Source organism: Xenopus laevis, chromosome 2L, assembly GCF_017654675.1.
Source record: "Xenopus laevis strain J_2021 chromosome 2L, Xenopus_laevis_v10.1, whole genome shotgun sequence".
Classification (NCBI taxonomy): domain Eukaryota; kingdom Metazoa; phylum Chordata; class Amphibia; order Anura; family Pipidae; genus Xenopus; species Xenopus laevis.
This window is the reverse complement of record NC_054373.1, coordinates 171,974,686-171,999,924: the sequence shown is the minus strand read 5'-3', so window position 1 is coordinate 171,999,924 and position 25,239 is coordinate 171,974,686. Positions and strand designations below refer to the sequence as shown.

General features: G+C 39.4%; 1 protein-coding gene across 3 annotated transcripts in view; it reads left to right on the top strand.

Moving 5' to 3' along the window:
- Nucleotides 1-25,239, top strand: part of arhgap20.L (Rho GTPase activating protein 20 L homeolog) — an 80,491-nt gene that overhangs the window by 38,862 nt on the left and 16,390 nt on the right. For all 3 annotated transcript variants that reach the window (XM_018247763.2, XM_041582690.1, XM_041582691.1), the window contains 4 exons: nt 7,804-7,888; nt 12,199-12,276; nt 14,207-14,273; nt 21,864-22,052. In XM_018247763.2, coding sequence (XP_018103252.1) covers nt 7,804-7,888; nt 12,199-12,276; nt 14,207-14,273; nt 21,864-22,052 — 419 coding nt within the window. The remainder of the gene's footprint in view (nt 1-7,803; nt 7,889-12,198; nt 12,277-14,206; nt 14,274-21,863; nt 22,053-25,239) is intronic.

The window sequence follows — 25,239 nt, the reverse complement described above, 5'->3', positions numbered from 1 at the left end:
AATAAAAAATGAAAACCAATTGCAAATGGTCTAAGAATATCCCTCTCTTTATCATACTAAAAGTTAACTCAAAGGTGAAAAACCCATTTATTTTGTCGAGAGCTTTAAAGCCACAGGAACTTTTTGTTCACTTGAAGGGTCAAGGCACACGGGCAGATTCAGGGAGATTAGTCGCCCGGCAACAAATCTCCTCTTCTTCCGGGCGACTAATCTCCCCAAACTGCCTCTCCCCTGCCTCACAAAGAAACTTCGGGCAACTTCGGAAAACTAATTGCTCCGAGTGCCATCCCGCCGGCGATTTACATTTTAGCCGGTGGGAGGCAGTTCGCCCTGAAGAAGAGATTTGTTGCCCGGGCGACTAATCTCCCCGAATCTGCCTGTGTACTCTGATCCGAAGAGTTAGGATTTGGACATATCTGAATGTTTAACAAAGCAGATTGTCCATGGCTTCTCCTTGTATGAGTGGCAGATATAGCAATTGCCCATTTTTTCAGAAAATCTTGGTCTTTTCTGGAGTCATCCTGTATTGTTGCACCACTACATGTGTCTAAATTGCCAGACGTGACCTGAACTTTCAAGGTGCTCAAATTTAAACATTGATAGAAAGAATCTATCAACTAGGCAATAGTGTGTATCGGTCTCTTCTTCTAGACTAAGCATTGAACTTCCAAAGTGACTTTTGACTTTGATGTTTTGTGTTCCCTGGCTTTGGTGGCTTGCATGAAGATGCAGCATCTCATCTTTGCTTCTTTGACCACCTACTCTAAGGGATTAAGTTGTATCATGTCGGTGTTGTCTGAACAATGTACAGAGGTGATTCAAACCTGGCCTAATCGGGACTTTATTGAGAATCAGTGCTGTGTGTCCAGTAGCAGTCCTTCCAGCCCCAGAGGTCCACCACCACCTTGTGCCATGCTTGTAGTAATTTCCTTTAAAGGAACAGAAACGCCAACAAAGAAAACAGTTGTAAAGTAATTAAAGTATAATGTACTGTTGCCCTGCATTGATAAGAGTTATGTGTTTGCTTTAGAAGCCTACAATAGTTTATATAAACAAGCTGCTGTGTAGCCATGGGGGCAGCCATTTAAGCTGAAAAGGAGAAAAGGCACAGGCTACTTAGCAGATAACAGATATGCACTTGTGTTATCTGCTATGTATCCTGAACCATGAATGGCTGCCACCATGGCTACACAGCAGCTTGATTATATAAACTATAGTATAGTTTCTGAAGCAAATACACCAGTTGTACCAGTGTAGGACAACAGTACTGTTAGACTAGTGTGTGTACACTATCAGTTAGCAACAAAAACCTTCACATATACTGTGTTATACTGTTGTTTGTTTCTGCCAGTAGGTGTCAGTGTTCATATTGTTGTGTGTTCATAAAGTTTTATTAACATGTGCATTCTGGGAATAATCTCCATGAGGTGATGTTATATCCTGTCTTCTTCTGCATGTTGTGAGGAGAATAAAGTCTCAACCATGCTTGCAGCATCATACTGGTAAGAGTCCTGACTGTCACTGCAACTCCAGATTACCCAGTTACTCTGCTAACAGGTTATGGGCCCAGATACAGCCTGCAGATAAAAGCTGCTAGATAAAGCCTGCAGATAGAGCTCACAGATACAGCCCACAGATACAGCTAGCAGATACAGCTCCAGCTATACATCTGAATATTGCTGCAGTTACAAGCACAGCACAGGCACCCAGCAATCAGTCAGCAAAAAAAAAAAAAAAAAAAAAAAAAAAAATAAGTCACAAGCATAAGTGATGGCTGCTAACAGCGCAAAGTTTTCAGTAGCTAATCTGACTAACCAGAACTACCAGTCTTGGAAGTTTAAAATAAAGATGCTGCTTATCAGAGAAGGGACATGGAAGTGTATACAGGAGGCCAGACCAAATCCACCCACAGATGAATGGCTAGAGAAAGATCAGAAGGCACAAAGCACTATTTCTCTCAGCATAGATGATGATCAGATTGTGCATATATGCAAATGTGAAACTGCAAAAGAAATGTGGGAGGAGCTACAGAAAGTGCATGAGAGGGCAAATCTCAGCAATAAACTGTACCTGATTAGAAAGCTGTACCAGACTAAGCTGATGAAAGGCCAGCATATGCAGGATTATATAAGATGCACCTTAGAAATGGTAGAACGCCTGCGAGGAATAGGAGAAGAAATTAAAGACTTTCATGTTGCAGCATTGCTGCTTAGTGGTCTCCCAGAAAGTTATGAGACACTTGTCACAGCACTAGATGCACGCCCAGATGATGAGCTAACACTGGAGTATGTTAAAGGCAAACTTGTGGATGAATATAAGCGGAAAACAGAAAGTGCAAATGACAAATCTGTGACAGAAACTGTACTAAAAACTAAGGATCAAACTAAAAATCCTAATATTCAGTGTGAAACTCGTGAATGTTTTGTTTGCAAAAAGCCAGGTCATTTAAAGGCAAACTGCAGAGTCTGGAAAGCTAGAATGAAACAGCAAAAGAGTAAAGTTAACCAACAGCAAGCCAAAAGTGTTAAAGGAGAAATGGAAAACACAGATGCAGAGTGTGCTTTTCACTCCAAAGAGGATGGATCATCAAGCCACAGCTGGTGTATCGACTCAGGAGCTACAAGTCATATGACCAATGATAAGGAATTCTTCACTCAGCTTGATCAAAGCAAAGCCGAAAGAATTGCTACAGCTAATGGGCAGTTCATGGTCTCAGAGGGAGTGGGGGAAGGTTTTCTTCACTGCCCTGTCTCCAAAACAGTCACCAGGAAGATACCTGTCAAAAATGTCCTATATGTCCCAGCTCTTGAAAGTAACTTGTTGTCTGTGAAAAAGCTAACTAAGCAAGGAAATACAGTTACATTTAAAGGTGATGACTGTGTTATCACTAAAGGGAATCGCATACTCGCAAGAGGAAATATCAGAAATGAACTCTATCAGCTGAACTCTAAGGAAATGGTTAAGGCTGCCAAAGAGGAAAGACATGGTAACTGTATTCACACATGGCACCGTCGCCTTGGGCACAGAAATCCTGAAGCAATTAAAAGGCTAGTTCAGGACCAGCATGCCAGTGGTATAAAAATTGATGCATGTAGTAAGCTATTGAAATGTACTAGCTGCATAAAAGGAAAAATGACAAAGAAACCTTTTCCAAAATCCAGCAACAGCCGAGCTCAACAGCCCTTGGACCTAATTCACACAGATCTATGTGGTCCAATGAAAACTCAGACCCCAGGAAAGAAGAAATATTTTCTTACATTTATTGATGATTTCTCAAGGTACACAGTACTCCACCTGCTGCATAGCAAGGATGAAGTTCCAGAGAAGCTTGAAGAGTATCTTGCTCAAGTAAACAATAAATTTAGCAAAATGCCAAAAGCACTCCGTGCAGATAATGGGACTGAGTATACAAGTGGCAAAACACAAGCCATTCTGAGGAAACATGGAATTATGTTTCAGACTACTGTACCATACAACCCAGAGCAAAATGGTGTTGCAGAGAGAATGAACCGCACTTTGTGTGAAAGTGGAAGAAGCATGATTTTCGATGCAGACATACCAACCACATATTGGGGAGAAGCAGTTATGACAGCCTGCTATCTCCAAAACCGCTTACCCGGCAAAGCAACAGAGAAAACTCCATATGAACTATGGAATGGGAAGAAACCAGACCTGAAACACATAAAAATCTTTGGAAGCAAAGCCTATGTACATGTTCCCAAAGAAAAAACGTACAAAGTGGGAAGCGTGTGCTGAGGAAGGTATACTTGTTGGTTACAGTGAATCTCAAAAAGGGTACAGAATCCTGCACCAAAGCACCAACAAAGTAACAGTCAGCAGGAGTGTGGTTATTGACGAAAACTCTGTATGTCTAAAGTTTCATGACGTGACATCAACTGCAAAATCTACAGAAGAGCCCCAATCAGTACTAGAGAGCACTGAGACTGTGGTCAGTGTAAGTGATTCAGAAACTGAAAAGGGAGAAAGTGAAACCTCCACAACTTCAGTCAGAAAGTCTACAAGAAGCAATAAGGGCATCCCAGCTAAACGTTTGTCCTATATGGTTCGTCCAGCACCACAGCCTGAACCAGCATCATGGGAGGAAATGCAAAAGTTGCCTATCCCTGAGAAGCAAAAGTGGATTCAAGCAGCTGATGAAGAGATGTCTTCACTCAACCAGCTTCAAACTTGGAAACTTACTGAGTTACCTCAAGGTAAACATGCAATTGGATGTAAATGGGTTTTTAAAGCTAAATGTGATTCTGAAGGTAAAGTCCATAGATACAAGGCAAGATTGGTTGCAAAGGGATTTTCACAAAAGTATGGAGAAGATTATGATGCTACTTTTGCTCCTGTTGCCAAGCAAAGTACTTTTAGAACTTTAATGGCTATTGCAGCTGTAAAGAATATGATTGTGAGACATCATGACATCAAAACAGCCTTTCTCAATGGTGACATATTAGAGGAACTGTACATGACACAACCAAAAGGTTATGTGAAAGAAGGAGAGGAACATCTTGTGTGTAAGTTAAGCAAATCACTATATGGGCTGAAGCAATCAGCTAGGGCATGGAACTCAAAGATGAATAAAGTCTTGTTAGATGAAGGCTTCACAAGAAGTAAAGCTGATCCATGTTTATACTGCAAACACACAGGTGAGGAGTGGATGTATTTACTACTCTATGTTGATGATTTGATAATTGCTCACAAAGAGTATGAGGAAATTTCAAAGCTCAACAGAACTCTCAACAAGCATTTTGAAACCAAGGACCTAGGAGATGTGACCTACTACCTAGGAATCCATATACAAAGAGAGCATGATGGAAGTTTTCTGTTAAATCAAAGTAACAAAGTTTGTGTTATTCTCAATCAGTTTGGCATGACAGAATGTAAAGGTGTGAGCACACCAATGGACACAGCATACTTAAAATTGGAAGGAGAAGAAGATCTTCTGCCAAACAATGAAAAATACAGACAAGCAGTGGGGGCACTCTTGTACATTGCCACCACTACACGTCCAGATATATGTGCTGCCATGTCAATTCTTTGCAGATGTGTAAGTAAACCTCGTCAAAGAGACTGGAATGCAATAAAAAGAGTAATGCAATACCTCAGTCAGACCAAAGACTTAAGTTTAAAAATATCTTCAAGTGGTGACCTAGATCTCACAGGATATGTGGACTCAGACTGGGCAGGTGACCCCAGTACTCGCAAATCTACAAGTGGCTACTTGTTCAAGTTAGGTAACAACCCAATATCCTGGTCTAGCAAAAAGCAAATCTCTGTGGCATTATCTTCTACAGAAGCAGAATACATCTCAGCAGCTCATGCTAGTCAAGAAGTAATTTGGTTACGCCAACTTCTAGAAGACCTTGGTGAGCCCATGCATCAGCCAACAGTTCTATATGAGGACAACCAAGGGTGTATAAAGCTTGCAAACAGTGAAAAGATCAATGCCAGAACCAAGCACATTGATGTTAGACATCACTACCTGCGGGATCTACTGGAACAAAATGTAATTGAGCTTGTCTACTGTGAGACTGATAATATGATAGCAGATGCTATGACAAAGCCACTACCAAGACCCAAATTTGAGAAGCTCAGAACAAGAATGGGACTATTGTGAGAAGTATTTGTTGAGTGGGGGTGTTAGACTAGTGTGTGTACACTATCAGTTAGCAACAAAAACCTTCACATATACTGTGTTATACTGTTGTTTGTTTCTGCCAGTAGGTGTCAGTGTTCATATTGTTGTGTGTTCATAAAGTTTTATTAACATGTGCATTCTGGGAATAATCTCCATGAGGTGATGTTATATCCTGTCTTCTTCTGCATGTTGTGAGGAGAATAAAGTCTCAACCATGCTTGCAGCATCATACTGGTAAGAGTCCTGACTGTCACTGCAACTCCAGATTACCCAGTTACTCTGCTAACAAGTACAATATATTTTAATTACTTTAAAGCACTTTAAATTTTTGGTGTTACTGTTCCTTTAGCTTTTATGTGTTGCAGTCAAACTGTCAAAAAATGCATGAGCTAACCATACTAAGGGAATAGTTGTTTTGCCCATCTTTATGGAAAAATTTTGGGGGTCATTTACTAATGAAATCCCATTCATTAAAGGAGAACTAACTTAACTAAAGAAGTAGCTAGGAATGTTGTACATTATGTTTTGTGCTTCTGTACCAGCCCCAGGCAACCACAGCCCTTTAGCAGTAAAGATCTGTGTCTCCAAAGATGCCCCAGTAGCTCCCATCTTCTTTTCTGCTGATTCACTGCACATGCTCTGTGCTGCTGTCACTTACTGAGCTTAGGGACCCACTCACAATATACAGTACACATAGAATAGAAATGTCACAATATAAGGCTGATTAGTAATTAATACAGATAATTACTACATGGCAGCACAGAAACCAGTGCAATTAGCATCAGAATTTAATAATCAGCAAACCTGTAGCATCAGTTTATATTACAGGGGAAGCTCATTTTCTGCTGGATAATTAGTGACGAGCCCTAAGCTTAGCTTCTCAACAGCCAATCAGAGCCCACTGAGCATGTGAGTGTCACAGACACTTTCCAAGATGGTGACCCCCTGTGACAAGTTTGAAGTCCTGGATCATTGCTGCTATTGACAAGCTGAAACTTTAGCCTCGTGCAATAAGTTCACTATATAAAATATGCCATTTTTAGCCATATTCATTTTTAAGGTTTAGTTCTCCTTTACGGGTACTTGTTTCCCTCCTCTTCCAAATCAAGTGCAGTTGCGCCTCTGATACAGGGAAATTCTAGAGCTACCACCATCTATGAACCTAGACGGTAGCTCAAGGGTTTCCACAGCACCAAATGTCCATAGCCCCATGTGCAGTTGCACAGAAAGAATGCCAGAAATGATGCCGAACTTGCTTGGTGAACACAACGCTGGAATTCTGGGAAAACAAAATCACTGCATTGTGGGAAAAAACATGACGATCGTGCTGGAGATTGCTCACTGCACTTGAAGTCATAAATTATGTGTTATCTCTAGGCACATATAAAATTGGTTTATTGTTGGATTATTGTCTTGTTATTTAACTGGCCTCATTGCTGCACACTATGGGAAAATCACCTGGCTTGTCCATTCCTGAGTAATCTGTTTTTTTTTCTTTCACTAATCTGTATGATTGCACAATGGCTTGGTGTATAAATACAGAATGGACTGTGACAGCTCTGATTTCGTAACTTGCCAGGAGCAGAAGACTATATGCCTGTATCTCTGTGTAACATAATTAATTTCCTCTTCACAATCCCACCCACTATGTATAGCTACTTAACTAGAGAAAAAGCACATTATTTTCCTGTAAAATGGTGTGGAACATTTGAACATGTTATTGGTTGGCCAGAAAAACTGCAAACATTAAAGGGATGCTATGTTATAGAATGCCCAATTCTAAGCATCTTTGCAATTGGTCTTCATTGTTTATTTTTTATGGTTTGTAATTATTTGCTGCCTTCTTCTTCTTTCCAGCTTTCAAATGGGGGTCACTGACCCCATCTAAAAAACATAGGTATTATTTCTGCTGACATAGTTGGCTGCCATTTTACAGTATCATGGAGACCACTATACACAAGGAATTGGTCATACTTGCATTCCAAACGACTCCAAGGAATCAAGAAGAGACTCTAGCAATCTTTTGCTTCCATGGATGAATTAAATGGTTCTACAGTTGTTTCTATGAACGTATAACCACTGCTGTTTCTTTATAAACCCCAGGTATCTGTATGTGGCCAAATGTAAACGGAAAACTGTTTCTTTCCCCCTGTTAGACATATTAAAGAAGAGAAAGAAGGTGATCGAATGAAGACCATCCCTTTGAAGATCATCACAAAAGATCTTGGGAATTGTGCCTATGTAAGTTTTATGGGTTTGAAAGAGAGTTTATATTATTATGCCACATTTAGTTGTGGGGAAATAATAGAAAATTTGGACGTTTTGAGTGTGTTCGTTTTATGTTTTTGCTTTTATTGGGATGAGTGTTCATTAACACAGATCAAATCTACGCAAATCTACTACATCCCACCAGTGTGTCATTGATATGTCTGTATATTGGGGTCCTACATTACTTAGTAACATAGTAGGTTGAAAAAAGACACATGTCCATCAAGTTCAAACTTTGAACTCTATTTTAACCTGCCTAACTGCTAGTTGATCCAGAAGTTATCTAATGTATCAGCCTGTACCACTGATTCAGGGAGAGAATTCCACATCTTCACAGCTCTCACTGTAACAAACCCCTTCCCAATATTTAGGCGGAACCTCTTTTCTTCTAATCGGAATTGGTGACCTTGTGTCAGCTGGAAAGACCTACTGGTAAATAAAGCATTAGAGAGATTATTATATGATCCCCTTATATATTTATACATATTACCCCTTAGGCACCTCTTCTCCAGCGTGAAAATCCCCAACTTGGCCAGTCTTTCCTCATAGCTAAGATTTTCAATACCTTTTACCAGCTTAGTTGCCCTTCTCTGTACCCTCTCTAATACAATAATGTCCTGTTTGAGTGATGGAGACCAAAACTGTGGCATATTTTAGATGGGGCCTTACCAGTGCTCTATACAGTGGAAGAATGACCCCTCCTCCCGTGACTTTATGCCCCTTTTAATAAAGCTCAAGACCCTATTTGCCCTTGATGCTGCTGACTGGCATTGCTTCCTACAGCCAAGTTTATTATATACAAGGACTCCAAGGTCATTTTCCATAATGGATTTGCCTAGTGCAGTTCCATTAAGGGTATAAGTGGATATTTTTACATCCCAGGTGCATGACTTTACATTTATCAACATTGAATCTCATTTGCCACTTAGCTGCCCAGATTGCCAGTTTGTCAAGATTATGTTGCAAGTGCCACATCCTGGATGGAATTAATTGGGCTGGATAGTTTTGTTTCATCTGCAAACACTGATACATTACTTACAACACCCTCCCCTAAGTCATTAATGAACAAGTTGAACAAAAGTGGACCTAATACCGAGCCCTGAGGGACCCCACTAAGAACCTTACTCCAAGTAGAGAATGTCCCATTAACAACCACCCTCTGTACCCGATCCTGTAGCCAGTTTCCTATCCATGTGCAAACGACTTCATTAAGCCCAACAGACCTTAGTTTAGAAAGCAGTCGTTTGTGGGGCACGGTACAAAATGCGGATTATTGGGTGCATCGGTCAAGCCTTAATAAGAACAGACCACGTTTCCCCAGTCTGTGTCCAACATATGTTGTTCTTAAAAAACCCTCTTACCATTCTTGCCATTCTAATTTGAAATACAAACAAATTGTCCGAAAAGTTTTCCATTGTCAGAATTATACAGTAATGTCTATTAAAAGTCACTAGGAGGGTGTGAGTTTTTGTTGCAGGAATGTAATGTAGCTGCTTAAAGCAAGCTATGTCTTTGACTTTTAAGAACAAACCCTGCAGTAAATAAACACAGGAGATCATCAAACCCCTTCTGTTTTACTTGCCCTTTAATGCTGGTATTGTTGCACCAAGTACACGTAGAATGTTTCCCTTTAGCACCTCAGATTTTTTCCCACCACATGGAATGGGAATTATTGGTTTCTGCTTCACAGTTACTTATCTATATTTAGCTGTTGGCTGAGGTTATTAGCAGCTCATTTTCCTGGATAACTTAACAGGCCACAATCAGACAGTTTATATTACCGTTAATGTTCTTTATTTTAGGAACGACTTGTTTCTTTAAAATTCCATATCAAACTACCCTCTGCTAATTTGCTCTTTTTATAGCCAAACTGGTCATACAGCTGTCTCTGCCCATAAGAATATTATTCAACATAGATATATCTATTCTTTTCTACCCCTACCTGTGGTAACCAACCTTGTAACCCCCCATTGGGGTCATTGCACTTAACATTCATGTAAATCTGTCTGCCCACATGCATAACGTATCAGTTGTCATTATTTAAAGGGATTCTGTCATGATTTTTATGATGTAGTTTTTATTTCTAAATTACACTGTTTACACTGCAAATAATTCACTCTACAATATAAAATTTTATTCCTGAACCAGCAAGTGTATTTTCTTTAGTGGTAATATTGGTGTGTAGGTGCATCTCAGGTCATTTTGTGTGCTCATGTGCTTTCAGAAAGAGCCAGCACTTTAGGATGGAATTGCTTTCTGACAGGCTGTTGTTTTTCCTACTCAATGTAACTGAAGGTATCCCAATGGGACCTGGATTTTTACTATTGAGTGTTGTTCTTAGATCTACCAGGCAGCTGTTATCTTGTGTTAGGGAGCTGCTATCTGGTTACCTTCCCATTGTTCTGTTATTAGGCTGCTGAGGGGGAAGTGAGGGGGTGATATCACTCCAACTTGCAGTACATCATCAAGGAGTGACTGAAGTTTATCAGAGCACAAGTCACGTGACTGGGGGCAGCTGGGAAACTGACAATATGTCTAGTCCCAGATTTCAAAATCAAATCTAAAAAAATCTGTTTTCTCTTTTGAAAAACAGATTTCAGTGCAGAAGTCTGCTGGAGCAGCACTATTAACTGATGTGTTTTGAAAACAACATGTTTTCTCATGACAGTATCCCTTTTATAGCAGCTGCCCCTAAAGAGACATGGAACCTCAAACACGACAAAACGTCCCATAATAGCAATAATGACCCAAGAGCATTGAACTGGTGTTAAGTCACTGAATCCTTGTGGGGGGAATCATGCACATGTCATGCCCCAGATTTTTTCTTTGCTAAAAACCGTCTTGGATTTTCTGTGCTTATCTGTCTGAGGCTTTGTACCCCATTGCTGCATTCACCTTAATATATTTTCCATATATGTCCATACATGTAAAGATCCAGTCGTTTGGCAAGCTCACCAAACAAGCAGATCTTTCACAGATATGCTCACCTTGAGGAGTACTGATCCAATGTCTGGGCTTCAGGTCGGATCATAATTACCGCTATGCATGTCATTGGGATAAGGACCACATCAATGCAAACAAAGGGACAGTCATGCTATTAAAGCCATACATTTTCCTGTAGGATTATGGAGAAACTCTATAGTATTGTTCCAATATTGTTTCATATCTGTTTAGTTTCAACTTCGTTGAACCCATTACTTTTACCCTGTAGGCAACACTTACTTACTTCTAAGATAGGATGGGTTATAGGAGGGGATAGTCTGTGCCAAGCAGCCTTATCAGACGTACCATATTAGTGATGCTTTACCAGATTTATTCACCTAGGTGGTGCCCAGATTGCGCTGATCATTTTGCCCTTGGGTCAACAATCCTATGGTAATAGGTACCTGTGCAGACCCATTAAGAAAGGACTGCGTTTATGGCATGAAAAGTATGAACCATTGCCGACCAGATACCGATTGGGTAAACGTTTTACCAGTGATTGAGTATATACCGTGAAAAGATTTTCTCATCGAATTGGTAGCTTCGTCACCTATAGTTACGTCTTAGCAAATCTGCTTCATAGACTGCAACAGAACAATGCATGCTGTCTGATTTATTTACTCTTAGGTTTAAAACTTCCCTCTTATAAAGAACGGTACCTTGCGTTTTATACACAAATACGGACACTGTTGCCTGTAATAGGTGGTTTGGTGAGGGGGCAAAAATGTTTGTATTTTTTAATGATATTACATTTCCCCTAATGGTGGAGCATTCACTCTTGATATTGATCTGATAGAACTTTTTTTTTTTTTCAAATTTCTGTTTAGTTTGGAGTTATGATTTCTTTTCTTTTATTTTGTTTTTTATTCGTTGATTTCATAAATCTCAGACTTATCTTATTTGATGTCATTTCCTTCTGAAAAAGCACAAGACTATGTTAAAATCCATAATGTTTAACCAGTTAATAATTATTGTAAATTGTTGAACTTTTTGTATACATCATACAATGTTTACTGAAAAACAAAATGCAAAACCAAACAAAAACAAAAAAAATGTAATGTTTTCATAATCTTGTGCAAAAGAAGTTAATTAAGCAGTACTATTTGACAGGAGCATTTCTGGCCTTTAAGCGTTGCTTTGTATAAACCAGTTGTATGCCAGGTATGTGTATGTAATCCCTTGAATACCACAGAGGTCTGTGATGGATTCCAGCGTTGTTCAAGGCTCTCCTCTGTACTTCAGTAAATATACATAAATCACCAGCGAATTTGTAACTGATCAGATTTCTATTCTCTCCACAGTCCAAGGTTCTAACCATCACCAATGAGGACACAGTAAATGATATTATCAGAATGGCTCTTCTACAGTTTGGAGTTGAGGTGTGTGCTTTAATTCCCATGACTTGAAAAAACTGGTTTGTGTTCTACAATATCGGATGGAATTGTGGTCTTTGTGTGTATTCTGAGTTACAAGGCAGCTGGCTTTAGGGCCCGTTGCTATTTATACTGCATGCCTGGTGTCATGGGAGATATGTTTAGGGCTGGAAATGTGTCACTAAGATTTATCTTGTCCTAGAGGAACACTCACCATACAGGACGAAGGAAGTCAGTTGGCGCTAATGTTATATAGTTACATTGGCAGCTCAGCTTTTTTTAAAAATACTGTATACTAGGGTCCAATCGAAAGCTGTACACTTATAGCTCAGTGGTTTAAGAATGACGATTTATGTCTGTAGGTTTGAGAAATATTCAGCTTACCCCAAATTCCTTTTTATTGAGCCTTAGTGACCCAGTGTGTGTATCTTGGGGGTCCATGTTCAGTGAAGAGCAAGGCCGTGGCTTAATGAGATACAGTATATGGTGCAACAATTTGGCAGAGTTTCTTGCCAGAGCTTGCATTGCATTTGTGTTTGGGCCATACTGTGTGCTGTGTCTAGGGCTGCCATAAATATTCGTAGGAATGCACGATATTGGAGAGCTCAGCCCAATTCCAAAATCCTGCAGAGTGTTTAACCAGAAGACACTTCCTTTATACCAGGGTCAATGGAGCAATACAAGAAAAATCCGGATGCACACCTTTTTGTTTGAAATGTGTCAAAAGTGATTTATTAAGCCCATATACAACAAAAAAACATATTGCGTCACCTCTTGATATGGACATTTTCTGAAGAGGCGATATACTGTATATAATGGACACTTGAATTGGGTGTACGCTAGACTTCATCGGACTTTACCACGGTATTGGACTTTTATGTATATGAACTGGGAGGTGGTACCACTTTGATAAGGGGAGGGATTCACAAGCCCCACCCCTCACTACCCCTTTATAAAGTGGTTCTTTTGTTTGACACAACAGGCTTGATAAAGGGCCTGGAGGGGCCCGAAATGTCACCCCTTTTTTGATGTATATGGGTGTCTTGACACATAAATATTCATAGGTCTCCATACTATTAAGTTAACTGGACCCACACTCAGAGGGACCCCAGATTATTAGCCTATTGGGCACTGGGCCCTGCCAATAAGTAGGATGGGGCCCCAGTCACAAAAATCTTGCATGGTCATACCGCTGATCGACACAGACCACAATTCAGTATGCCAAAACTCCTCCCATGATCTACTAAATCCCAATTAATGCATCCTCTTCAGTGATGTGTGGGGCAGTTTGAAACCCATGGGTTAGGGACAGCGACTGCAAAAAATCTTTATGATCACTGACTTCTGGCCACTGAATTGATAAACTTGGTCTTGGCATGGGAGTGGTCTATAAATAAGGGGGCGGGCAGGGTAGGTGGGCGGATTAGGGTCGACCCGCACATCACTTAAAACTTCGTACATATAAACAAGGGTCCTTCGTCTCTTTAACCTTGGTCATAGTTAATTCCATGGATCTCTTGTTGGGCTGATGATGAAGACATTACTGGTCCCTTTTTCTTTCTGTTCATTCTTTTATATTATATGTCAAATATCGGTTTCCTCATGCATTGCAGTTTGTCGGATTAAGCGCCAAACTCCGATGTCTATCAGAATACTCAGGAAGAACTGATTGACTTTCCCTTGCTATGATAAGGCCATTATGTAATAAGAAGCAGGCATCACTGTGTATAACTGTGCTAGGAATAATAAATACTTAGCTTGGAAGCTTACACTAGATTGTTTGCTTTAATAACCCCAGAGAGGTTCTTGTGCAATTCATGGCACTGATTAATGATGGGATTGTTACAGAACATTATTCCTCATGTTACATGACTGTTTTTCCCTTGATTCACTGAGAGACATTAACGTTGCTCTACTGTTGGTCTTTTTTCTCCAGGGCTCAGACGCAGATTATCGCTTGTGGGTCACCTCTGGCAAGGATGATGCACCTTATCCTCTTATTGGTATGTTCCCAGAATGTCAACTGCAGCTTGGTGTCAGTCTTTAAATAGACACAGTGTCAAAATCATTGTTACAGGCCACAGAAAAAATACCATGAAAACCAGGGCCCCTATTTGCTGCTAATATGTTAGAAAAAGACGTGGCATTGAATGCTATTGGCTTAAAATGCATAGAAACGACCTTGTAACTGAAATTATTTGTTAGTGAAAAATATTCAACCCAACCCTAACCCAAGAGACCCCAACCAGCACCCAGTCTGTCATACCAATTTATGTATCCACACCTGCTCCTCTAGACTATAAACAAGACACGCTATATCACTTGTGGGGCATTGAACAGCAAGTAAAGGTCAGGAGTGTACAGGCTAGTGGTAAATTCGGTCCATTCCCTGTCTCTGGGGGCAATTAATCACCCTTAACCCACCTGTCCTGTGGATTTTAGGCTGATCTACACGTCACTAATCCACATTTAAGGGGATCTTCCATTTGTATAATATATCCTTTGTAAGGGCTGGCTCACCATCCAATTAAGTTTTATGCTCTTGCTTTGCAGGTACGGATTTACAAAATCCATATTTTTTACAAAATATTTGGCCTAATATCAAACCTAATTATAGTCGATTACGTTGGCACAGTGGGTAGCATTGCTGATTTGATGAAATGAACAGGACACAGTGTAAAGTTTGTACAAAGTTGTTAATTTGTTAGTTAATTAGCTGCTGATAAAATTGACCCATGTGTTGTTCATACACCTGAGGATCTTGAGCTGTGCGATTTCAGGGCATTTGGCCCTTGGACTCAAAAAATATTTCTCTATACTCATGCTATTTAAAAAATATATTCATTAAATCATATTAAAATATACATCAATAATGCTGCATGGAGCCTAATGCGTTTCATGCTTACCCAGCACTTAATCATAGGCAACAATTGGATCATAATAAAGATCAATGCAAGCCATTTGGTGAAGACCACATCAACGAGCCAATGTGGTTGTTGCCCAATGGGAAAATCAAAGCAATTTTCAGTCAGATATTAATCAGACAGATCCGTTGGCAGGCCCCATACATGGGTCATTACACTGCTGACTCAGTCTGCAAGGATTGCGTTATCAGCCTGTGAAAGCTCACCTAGTGTGTGTTTGGAAAACTAGATTTTAAGCTCCATCGGGGTGGGAATAATGTGAATGGCTAACCCAGTTTTCGCCAACCTGTTGAACCTGTGAGCAACATTCAGAAGTAAAAGGAGTTGGGGAGCAACACTAGCATGAAAAATGTTCTTGGGGTGCCAAAAAAGTGATGTGATTGGCCTTTTGGTAGCTCCTATGTGGATTGTCAACCTACATTAAGGCTCTGTTTGGCAGTACACCTGTTTTTTATTCAACCAAAACTTGCCTGGCATTCAAAAATAAGCACCTGCTTTGAGGCTACTGGGAGCAACATCCAATGGTTTGCTGAGCAACATGTTGCTCACGAGCCACTGGTTGAGGATCACTGGGTTAACCGATATCTGTCTTCGCTGTTGGATATGTCAGTCATTGGTCTAGATCCTATCTACCAACAATACCCTGATTGGCACACCAGAAACAATTTATTATACTGAAAGACTTTGCCAGGCTACAATGCAGTTAGTTGACAATAGGTCAACTGGGGCTTTGGCATTCAACCTTCAACCTCATAGGCCAACATCCAACCAACTGGACCAAAGCTGAGAGTAACTGGCTGATAGTAATATAATCAATAGATCTTCCCCCTCTTGTGATAAACGGATGAAAAAATGGGCATGTACAATAACATTGGACTTGTAATCGCTTCTAGAATCCACAAGTTTCCTTTTATCGAGTACACCAGATAACCCCTATAGATGAACCCTCCTTTGCATTTCCATATGACAGCCTGAAAGGCAGATCCTAAGGACATGCAATGATACATAACAGTTCAGACACAGAGATTGTTGGTTTCACTTTGTTGACTTAAATATCCAACCACCAAATAAATCATTTGAAACCATCTCCTCTCATACTAGCGAAACCTAAATATTTCTGGCACATAAAAAGCTCCCCAGCAGATGTGCAATATTTTCAGTGCCGTGTAGGCAAAAACAGTTTACGCAATGCTAACTATGCCTCATAAATATTTAAGTGTCCTGAAGCCAGAAATAAAATCCTATGTGTGGATAAAACAGACAAATGGCACTGAAAGCATAAACAATTTATGTACATAGAGAATTCTGAACCAGCCCACTATAAATGTCACTGTAATTAAATAATGAGGATCCTAATTGAGTTGGATGGCTGAAAAGTTATTTATGTATGTCCCATTTTAAACTAGTTACACGTGAAATTATGTAATGTAAAACCTTACAAGCTCAAGCACAAGCTTTCAGCCATATTTGCATAAACACATAGTAAATATACACGGAAAGGATATTCAAGTATTTTTATTCTATGATTCTAAGGTTTATAGAGAAAAAAAAGAGACTTTTGTCAAAAATCTAAAAAAAAAAATTGAAATACCTTTTTCTGCCATTGAAGAACAATTACTGTCTGACGTTTCTCATGGAGGTCCAACCTTGGGTTTATGGCAGCCACAGCTAATAACATGATTACAGATATAGGAAACATTTTAGCATATTAGTCATTTAGTTCCTGTTGCAAGAATATCACCTTAACTGACCATCAAGTTGAGCTTTCACGTGCATCAAGGAGCTCATTTAGACATTCTCTGAAATTCTCATTTATTCTAAGCCCCCTATATCTCAGTTCCCACCCCTCATAGTTGGGGAAATTTGGGATGTTGAAATGCATTGCTCCCTTTTATACATTACTATTTTATATGTGTAATTTTTGTATCAATACGTTTTCTTCAGTGTGCCATGGGTTTCTACCATTTATTGTACCTATTTTGGAGACTTCTTTTGGGTCAGCCCTGTTTGGGTAATGGTACAGATTTTGGGACTGTTTGTGGTCTTACCAGGCAACTGTTCCCTGACAAGTACTTGGACAGACAATTTTAATGTAAATGTGTGGGGGGTTCAGTTTCAGGTGCTTAGGCGCTGCATTTTTGGATTGAATGATTCCACTTAAAGAAGTTATTTGTTTGTCCCATTAAAAAAGGCTTACTTATCAATATATTATCCAAGAGTCAGCTTATGAGTGTCTTCTCTAGAAGACTGAGAATATACCTAGATGTGACCTAGAGTATTTGGTCTATGCCTGTCCAACATCTTATCTCAAAATCAAGGATATTAATATGGAGCTGGTCCTTTCTTTGCGGCTACAACAGCCTTTACATTTTACTCTTCTGGGAAGATTTTCCACTATATCAGGGGCCCACCCCCCTTTGTTTAACCCCTGAGCCACATTCAATTGTAAAAAGAGTTGGGGAGCAACACAAGCATGACAATTTTTTTGGGGGGGTGCCAAATAAGGGCTGTGGCTATTTTGTAACCCCTATGTGGACTGGCAGCCTTGAGAAGACTATTTGGCAGTACATCTAGTTTTTATGCAACCAAAAGTTTCATCCAAGCCTGGAATTCAAAAATAAGCACATGCTTTGAGGCCACTGGAAGCAACATCCAAGCGGTTGCTCAGCAAAATGTTGCTCACAAGCCACTGGTCGGGGAGCACTGCAGTAGATGTTGGAACATTGTTGGGAGTTGCTTGCATTTATTTATAATAAGTTGTGTACTGAAGTTTGGTGATCTGGCTTGGCTTGCATGGGAATTCCAATTCATCTACACACAAGTGTAGAGTTGGGTTGAGGCCAGAGCTCTGTGCAGGCCACTCAAGTTCTTCCATCTCTGAAAACCCTGTACTTTGCTGTTTTATAATAATATAATATATAATAATAATATATAATAATAATATATAATAACCACATGCACAAACCCCCAAACGGTTGCAGCAAAAAAGGAAGCATGTTAATAAAAATGTCACTGTGTGATGTAGTGGCCCCTGTGTCAGAAATGTGACTTCAATGGCAGTAATTAGAAAGGGTGTCCTCATGCTGTTGGTCAAATGGTGTATATTCAATACACTAGTAAACACAAGACACATAGTTGTAAAATAATATCTGAAATTTGACCTATGATGTAATTATACTTTTCATACATATAATTTTTAGGGTATTTTATCCCTGGTCATGAATGCAGCTCCATTGTTTTTAGCTTTGTGTTTTTATTATGCAGTTGACCTTTAATTATAACTATGGGCAATTAGCCGGGTTAGTACTTATTTATTTTGTTTTCTTGTGTTGTAATAGACTCGGTGGTACCAGAACACAATAAGACTTGAGCTTCTACTTAGTTATTTAGACTATGTGGCATTAGGAGCAGATGTGGCCAGATGTACCCAGACATAAACATTCTCTCAAACAGGCCCGGCTCATGTTGTTATTGTAGTCCTGCCGCCTCGCTGGCACTCTGCATGTCACATAAACAGCAATCGTGCAGCTCGGCTTGGTTGATAATATTTTGTCAGCAGTGGGGTAGGAGTTTTAGAATAGGTAACTGCCCAGCGGGTATTAATGTAAGACATTTCTTTATGTTTTCATTTCATTCAGCAGCCTGTATGTGTGGGCTCAGAGCTCGCCTCCTGTGAGAGCTGTTCGGCGGTCTTAATTATTTTCTTTTTCAATAGATAACGGATATTCCTCATGAAAATCCATCTACACCATACATAGTTCTTGAACCGAGCGTATGTTTTCTGGTTGTGGAGTCACCAGCTGACTCTTGATAGGTTAGCTTAGGGGTCGCCAAAACGATCAAAACATTCACAGAAAGTGAGGTTTATCATAAGATCTGATGGTATAGGGCTGGTAATGACTCATGATGGGGATCATCTAATAATCTCTCTAATGCTTTATTTACCAGTAGGTCTTTCCAGCTGACACAAGGTCACCCATTCTGATTAGAAAAAAAGAGGTTCCACCTAAATATTCGGAAGGGGTTTTTTACAGTGAGAGCTGTGAAGATGTGGGATTCTCTCCCTGAATCAGTGGTACAGGCTGATACATTAGATAGCTTTAAGAAGGGGTTGGATGGCTTTTTAGCAAGTGAAAGAATACAGGGTTATGGAAGATAGCTCATAGTATAAGTTGATCCATGGACTGCCATTTTGGAGTCAGGAAGCATTTTTCCACCCTCTGAGGCAAATTGGAGAGTCTTCAAATGGGGTTTTTGGATCAACTGGCAGTTAGGCAGGTTAAAATAGAGTTAAAAGGTTGAACTTGATGGACGTGTGTCTTTTTTTCAACCTAACTTACTATTTAATTCTGATGCACAGCCATGTAAACTCGCATGTATTTTTGGGTGTCTCTTGATTTAGGACCTAGTCACCCACAGTAACAGGTCAATCTTTTTCAATAGATAACTGATATTCTGCATGAAAATCCTTCAACACCATAGTTCTTGAACCGAACGTATGTTTTCTGGCTGTTGAGTCACCAGCTGACTAGGAGCTGACTCTTGATAGGTTAGCTTAGGGGTCGTCAAAATAATCAAAACATTCACTGAAAGTGAGGTTTATCATAGGATTTAATGCTATAGGGCTGATAATGACTCAATTCTGATGCACAGACATGTAAACTCGCAAGTATTTTTGGCCGTCACTCTTGATTTAGGACCATCCACAGTAACAGGTCAATGTTACCCCAGAACCTAACTTAGTCGCTGTATAAAGAGTAGTTTTTTTTCCTTTGTGTGAACAGTTTTCCATTTGCACATACAGTCATATGAAAAAGTTTGGGAACCCCTCTTAATTTTTTTTGAGTTTTGTTTATCATTGGCTGAGCTTTCAAAGTAGCAACTTCCTTTTAATATATAACATGCCTTATGGAAACAGTAGTATTTCAGCAGTGATGTAAAGTTTATTGGATTAACAGAAAATATGTAATATGCATCATAACAAAATATAAACAGGTGCATAAATTTGGGCACCCCAACAGAGATATTACATCAATACTTAGTTGAGCCTCTAGACGCCTCCTATAGCCTTTGATGAGTGTCTGGATTCTGGGTGGAGGTATTTTTGACCAGTCGTCCATAAAAAATCTCTCCAGTTCAGTTAAATTTGAGGGCTGCCAAGCATAGACAGCCTGCTTCAAATCATCCCATGGATTTTCGATGCTATTCAAGTCGGGGGATTGTCACGGCCATTCCAGAATATTGTTCCTGAAAACCTTGACTTTATCAAATTATTATATGAAAACCAGCACAGATCACAATGTCAAGAAAGAAACATCTTCACATTGTAAAAGGGACATCTTCCATTGACTTCTTCATGACTTTGACAGGTTTTCGGATTTGGATTGTTAGCAGCTTCGAGGTATAATAATTCTATAATAATGCTTATTTTTCCTCAAAAGATTAGAGTTTTCCCCTTTAGAAACTCAAACCAGAATTTTTTTTTATAGCACTCCCTGCAGCTGCAGGGGGGGGAGTAGGAGGTACAGGAGCCCCATGAGGCTTTAATTCATATACAATTTCAATAAATATTGGTAAAACAGGTCAACCTATAGACATTTTAGGGGCCTGAAAAGTAATTTGCTGTGGGGCCCGGTAATATCTAGTTACTCCACTGCTCCCATTGACTTCTATATAAACTCCTCAACTTTTAAGACGCTGAATTTTTACATTCAAGATTTTAGAGATTTTTTACGCTAAATAAATCTTGAAAATTCAAGTTTCGGAAACCCTCATTTGAATTCCTGAGTTTTAGCACAGAAAAAAGTGCATCTAAGGAAAACTCAAATTTCATTGTTAATAAATCAACCCCTTAAATTTCAATTATGCTCAGCAGTGTGAAGTCCCTTAATTTTCTGATACTGCATAAAACTGAATCTGATAGGAGAACTGACCGAAGGAACAACCCTAGTGATTTTATTCAGTGTGGGGGTGCCTAATATTTTGGTTCAGAAATTCTATATTTTAAAAAAGTTCTATATTTTATAGCTAAGCTAATACTGTTCACACATAGGAACAACATTATTCCTATACATTTTTATTACAGATAGAGCACTCGTATGATCACGTTGCATCCATCTTCCTTTTCATTTAAAGTTCTCATGCATTCTCAAGTATTCATGTGTGCTCCTGTCAATGAGTTCTTGAACACCATTTACCTAAAATGTTTAAATGATTATACAAATTATTATGTTTATTTTAGAGACATGGGCTTGTAGTGATTTGTTCCTTCCTTCCACCGTGAATGTGATACAAGGAGTGTCTCTAATTCAAATGATGCTTTGATATCTGAATAATATTCTGCAGAAGTTTTGGGGTGAGTGAGGGGGATTATGTCCTTCCTCACTAGGAATTAATTTGTACACTAACTTACACACACAGCAGGGTCTGTGTCATGCAGAGCAAGTAGTGAGCCTACCAATATGTTTTGGGCTGTGGTAGGAACCAGAGGAAACCAACGCAAACATGAGTGAGCCCACAAATTCCTCACTGGTCACAAATGAGACCAAACTCCAGCTCTGTCAGGCGGTAATGCTAACCACTGTGCACAACTCTTCTTCCAAGTATATTTCAGGATTCTTAGAACTTTGCACCCTACAAAACCCAAATCTATTGTGCATTTCTCAATAGGACACGAGTACCCATTTGGAATTAAAATGAGCCACGTCCGTGACACCTTACCGCAAATACAAGGCTTGAAGGATACGGACTGTCCCTTGGATCTACAAGGCCCCTTACTCATGGAGCATCTCCCCAGAGAAATGCAGTGTCAGTTCATACTGAAGCCCTGCCGCCTGGCTCCTTGCCACCCACTCGCTGGTAAGTTCTGCCCTTTTACAGAGGATCCATTCAGGCTGAAATATTCAGCACAAGCATGTTATTACTGCAAACTAACATAATGAAAGGGTAGAGAAGCACATTCCAGCCTCCTGAGGTATTTTCCTAGAATTTACGGCATGTTTACATATAATAAGCAAAGTCAAAATTTCAGGAAAACTGTCCTGCTAAGTCAGTGCCCTCTTTCCTCTACGTGTGTGTGTGTATGTATGTATGTATGTATGTGTGTATATATATATATATATATATATATATATATATATATATATATATATATATATATATATATATATATATATATATATATACATACAGTAGAACCCCCATTTTACATTTTTCAGGGGACCAGGATAAAATGGACTTGGACTTGTAAAATCCAGGAAAATGTAAAATTATTGAAATGCTGAGTACTGAAAGGATATAAGCGCAGGAGTCCGTTTTACTTTGTAAATTTTGATGTAAAATCCGGGAAAACAATACTTAAATTCAGGGAAATGCACCCATTGAAATGCATTCAGAATCATCATTTTTTGGAAGAACATACTCGCCAAATAATGTCTTGACTCTGTAATTTGAGTGTTCTCATTTTTTTTGCATCTGAGTGCAAATTTCTCAGGGCAAAAATAAAAAAGCATGAATCTCTCAGCCGTCATAAGTCCAAGGTCTATGATTAAGGACTATTTGAGTCTGAAACGCGTCAGGTATTGATGCGTCTACATGCTTTTATGTAATCTTTTCTAATAGCCAGATAATAAAGGAGAAACATTTTTTATCGGAAGTGCTGTCTATATCCTTTTGATTATAAAGCCAAAATGTATACAAAGCAGTCAACTCTAAGGGTAAAAATTACACAGGAGGTTTTGTGGGTCAGATTTTATCTGATCTTGCCTTCCAACACCACGCAACAGCACGAGATTTGAACTCCTGTGACATCGCCTAATTCAGTTTAATAGAGTAATATTGGGGGAAGATTACTAGAATGGATAAGAGGTGTATAAGATCATAGGACTGGCCATATATATACTGCAATATATGGACAAACGAGCCTTGTTTGGGGCAGAATTAAAATATTTTCCCACACCAAAGGTGCAGGCTAATAGAGTCCCAACATGGCCGCTCTAACCAGGAGCTCCATCCTGTTTTTTTTTGTGAAAACCTTCATATGTCTCAATTTATTAGTGAAACCGTTCGAAATTCACGTTTTTTTGTGAAAACATTCGAATTTCAGTTTTTTTTGTGAATTTTCCGATTTCACAATTTTTCACAGTTTTTTCGCCGTTTTGAGAATTTTGCAGGGGTGAATTTTTTGGTAAAGCGAAACGGGAGAAATTCGCCCATTACTACTGTTGAAGAGTCGGTATATGGCATGACCTTTGCCAGTCCATTGACTTTAGGGGTCATTTTCGGTCGCAAGTGCAATTTTGGATGCAAATTGTGCATAATTGTGGCCTTTCTCCGAGTTGCATCTCTTGCAGTTGCACTTGTGCTTGGGGGTAAATCAGGTGCAAATTATGTCTTTTAATTTCAGAGTATGGATTACATCCAGGTCTGGATTTATGGGAAGGCCACAATGGCACGGGACTAGAGCGGCACAATTTAAGAGGTGGCATGCTACACAGCTGGGTTTTTTTTTTTGGAGCACTGGGAGTGGGCAAGCGGGAGGTTTGACAGTTCTTCAAAGGAGAACTAAACCCCCCCCCCTCGTATCAAAAAAGCCCCCAGGCATTGCCCCTACCTCTCTCTCCCTGCACTGTGCACTAGTAAAAAAAAAAATCTGACGCTAAAATGCTCCAGGGCGCCATCTTTCGCCACTTCATATTCTTTCAGGACTCAACACTAACACGGAGCGTGCGCAGTTGGGCCACGTCAGAAATCGTCTTCGCCTTCACCACCGTTCATCAGAAGAGGCAAGATGGATACATAACCATGTGAAAGTGCAAGTTTTTTTTCGGGCACCTCAATGTATTGCCTCAATATGCATTTTCTATTGAGTCCTTTTCTGGAGCTCCAACACGTATGGGTGTGTTTGTAAAGGACCCCTTTTATATTGTTTCTCAGTTTCCAGTTTCATATATGTGACACTAGAGGGGGAATCTGTAGTTTTGGGTATGTAAAAGCAATTGTGTTATACTGATACATATTGGCTTATAAGGGGCTTTGCCACTAATTGTTCCTGTTCTGGAGACATTTTCCATCTTCCCCATCCCCCTCCCATGTACCTGGATTCCTTCATCCACAACAACATGAAATTGGCCGATGGCTTGGGAAGAATTATATAGAAAAATATTTTTATAAGCCTTTAACAAGTCTTCCCACCCAGTCCCAGTGGGGAATCCAAGAGTGAAAACGAAAAGTGAAATATATCAAATAACAAAACGTTAAGAGAAGCAGCAACAATGGTAATAATTCATATTTTAGCTGTCTTAGCAGCCCCCTCCCCCCACCAAATTCTTTATCAATTACATATGGGCCAAGTGCAGCCATTAATGAAATGCCGTTTTACATTGTGGATCCTTTTGCAGCATATCGCAGGGAAATTATCACGAAAACTATAATTTTCATCATAGTGAAATAAAAAGCATTACAAATATTATCTATTACATTTTTTTTCTTCTTTTTGTTTCTGAAAAAAACATCTAATTTATCTTCACTACCCCCCCACATCTATTTTCACTATATACCCCTCTATACCTCTTCATCCTTTTCTTTTCATTCTCTCTTCATGCAGATTTGGGTGTCCGATTTACATTAGCAGCTAAATCAAATAGATATTTTAGGAGGGGTATCTTTTCTAACAGGATGCATAGAGCTCACTTAAATGACTGATTCCAGCACAAACCTGGACAGATATCCTGCATGTAGAGAGACAGCATTTCTGGTGATTTTAAAAGTGTCAGCTTTAATACATCATCTTGGCAAAAGAAGCACCCCAAAGGTTATATTAGACCTAACTGTCATTCAAAATCAGGCTCCCAACTCCTGCATGAATAAAGAATGACGAGGACAGATGCTAAGAGGGAGATAGTGAAGATAAACTTGATTATTTAAAAAACAGTACATTGTCACAATAGTTCCCCTTTAAATATATTACAATAGTTCCCCTTTAAATATATTACAGGGTTAGAGACAGCTACAAAAATGTTAGGCTCAGGGATGTTTCTAGGGTAAA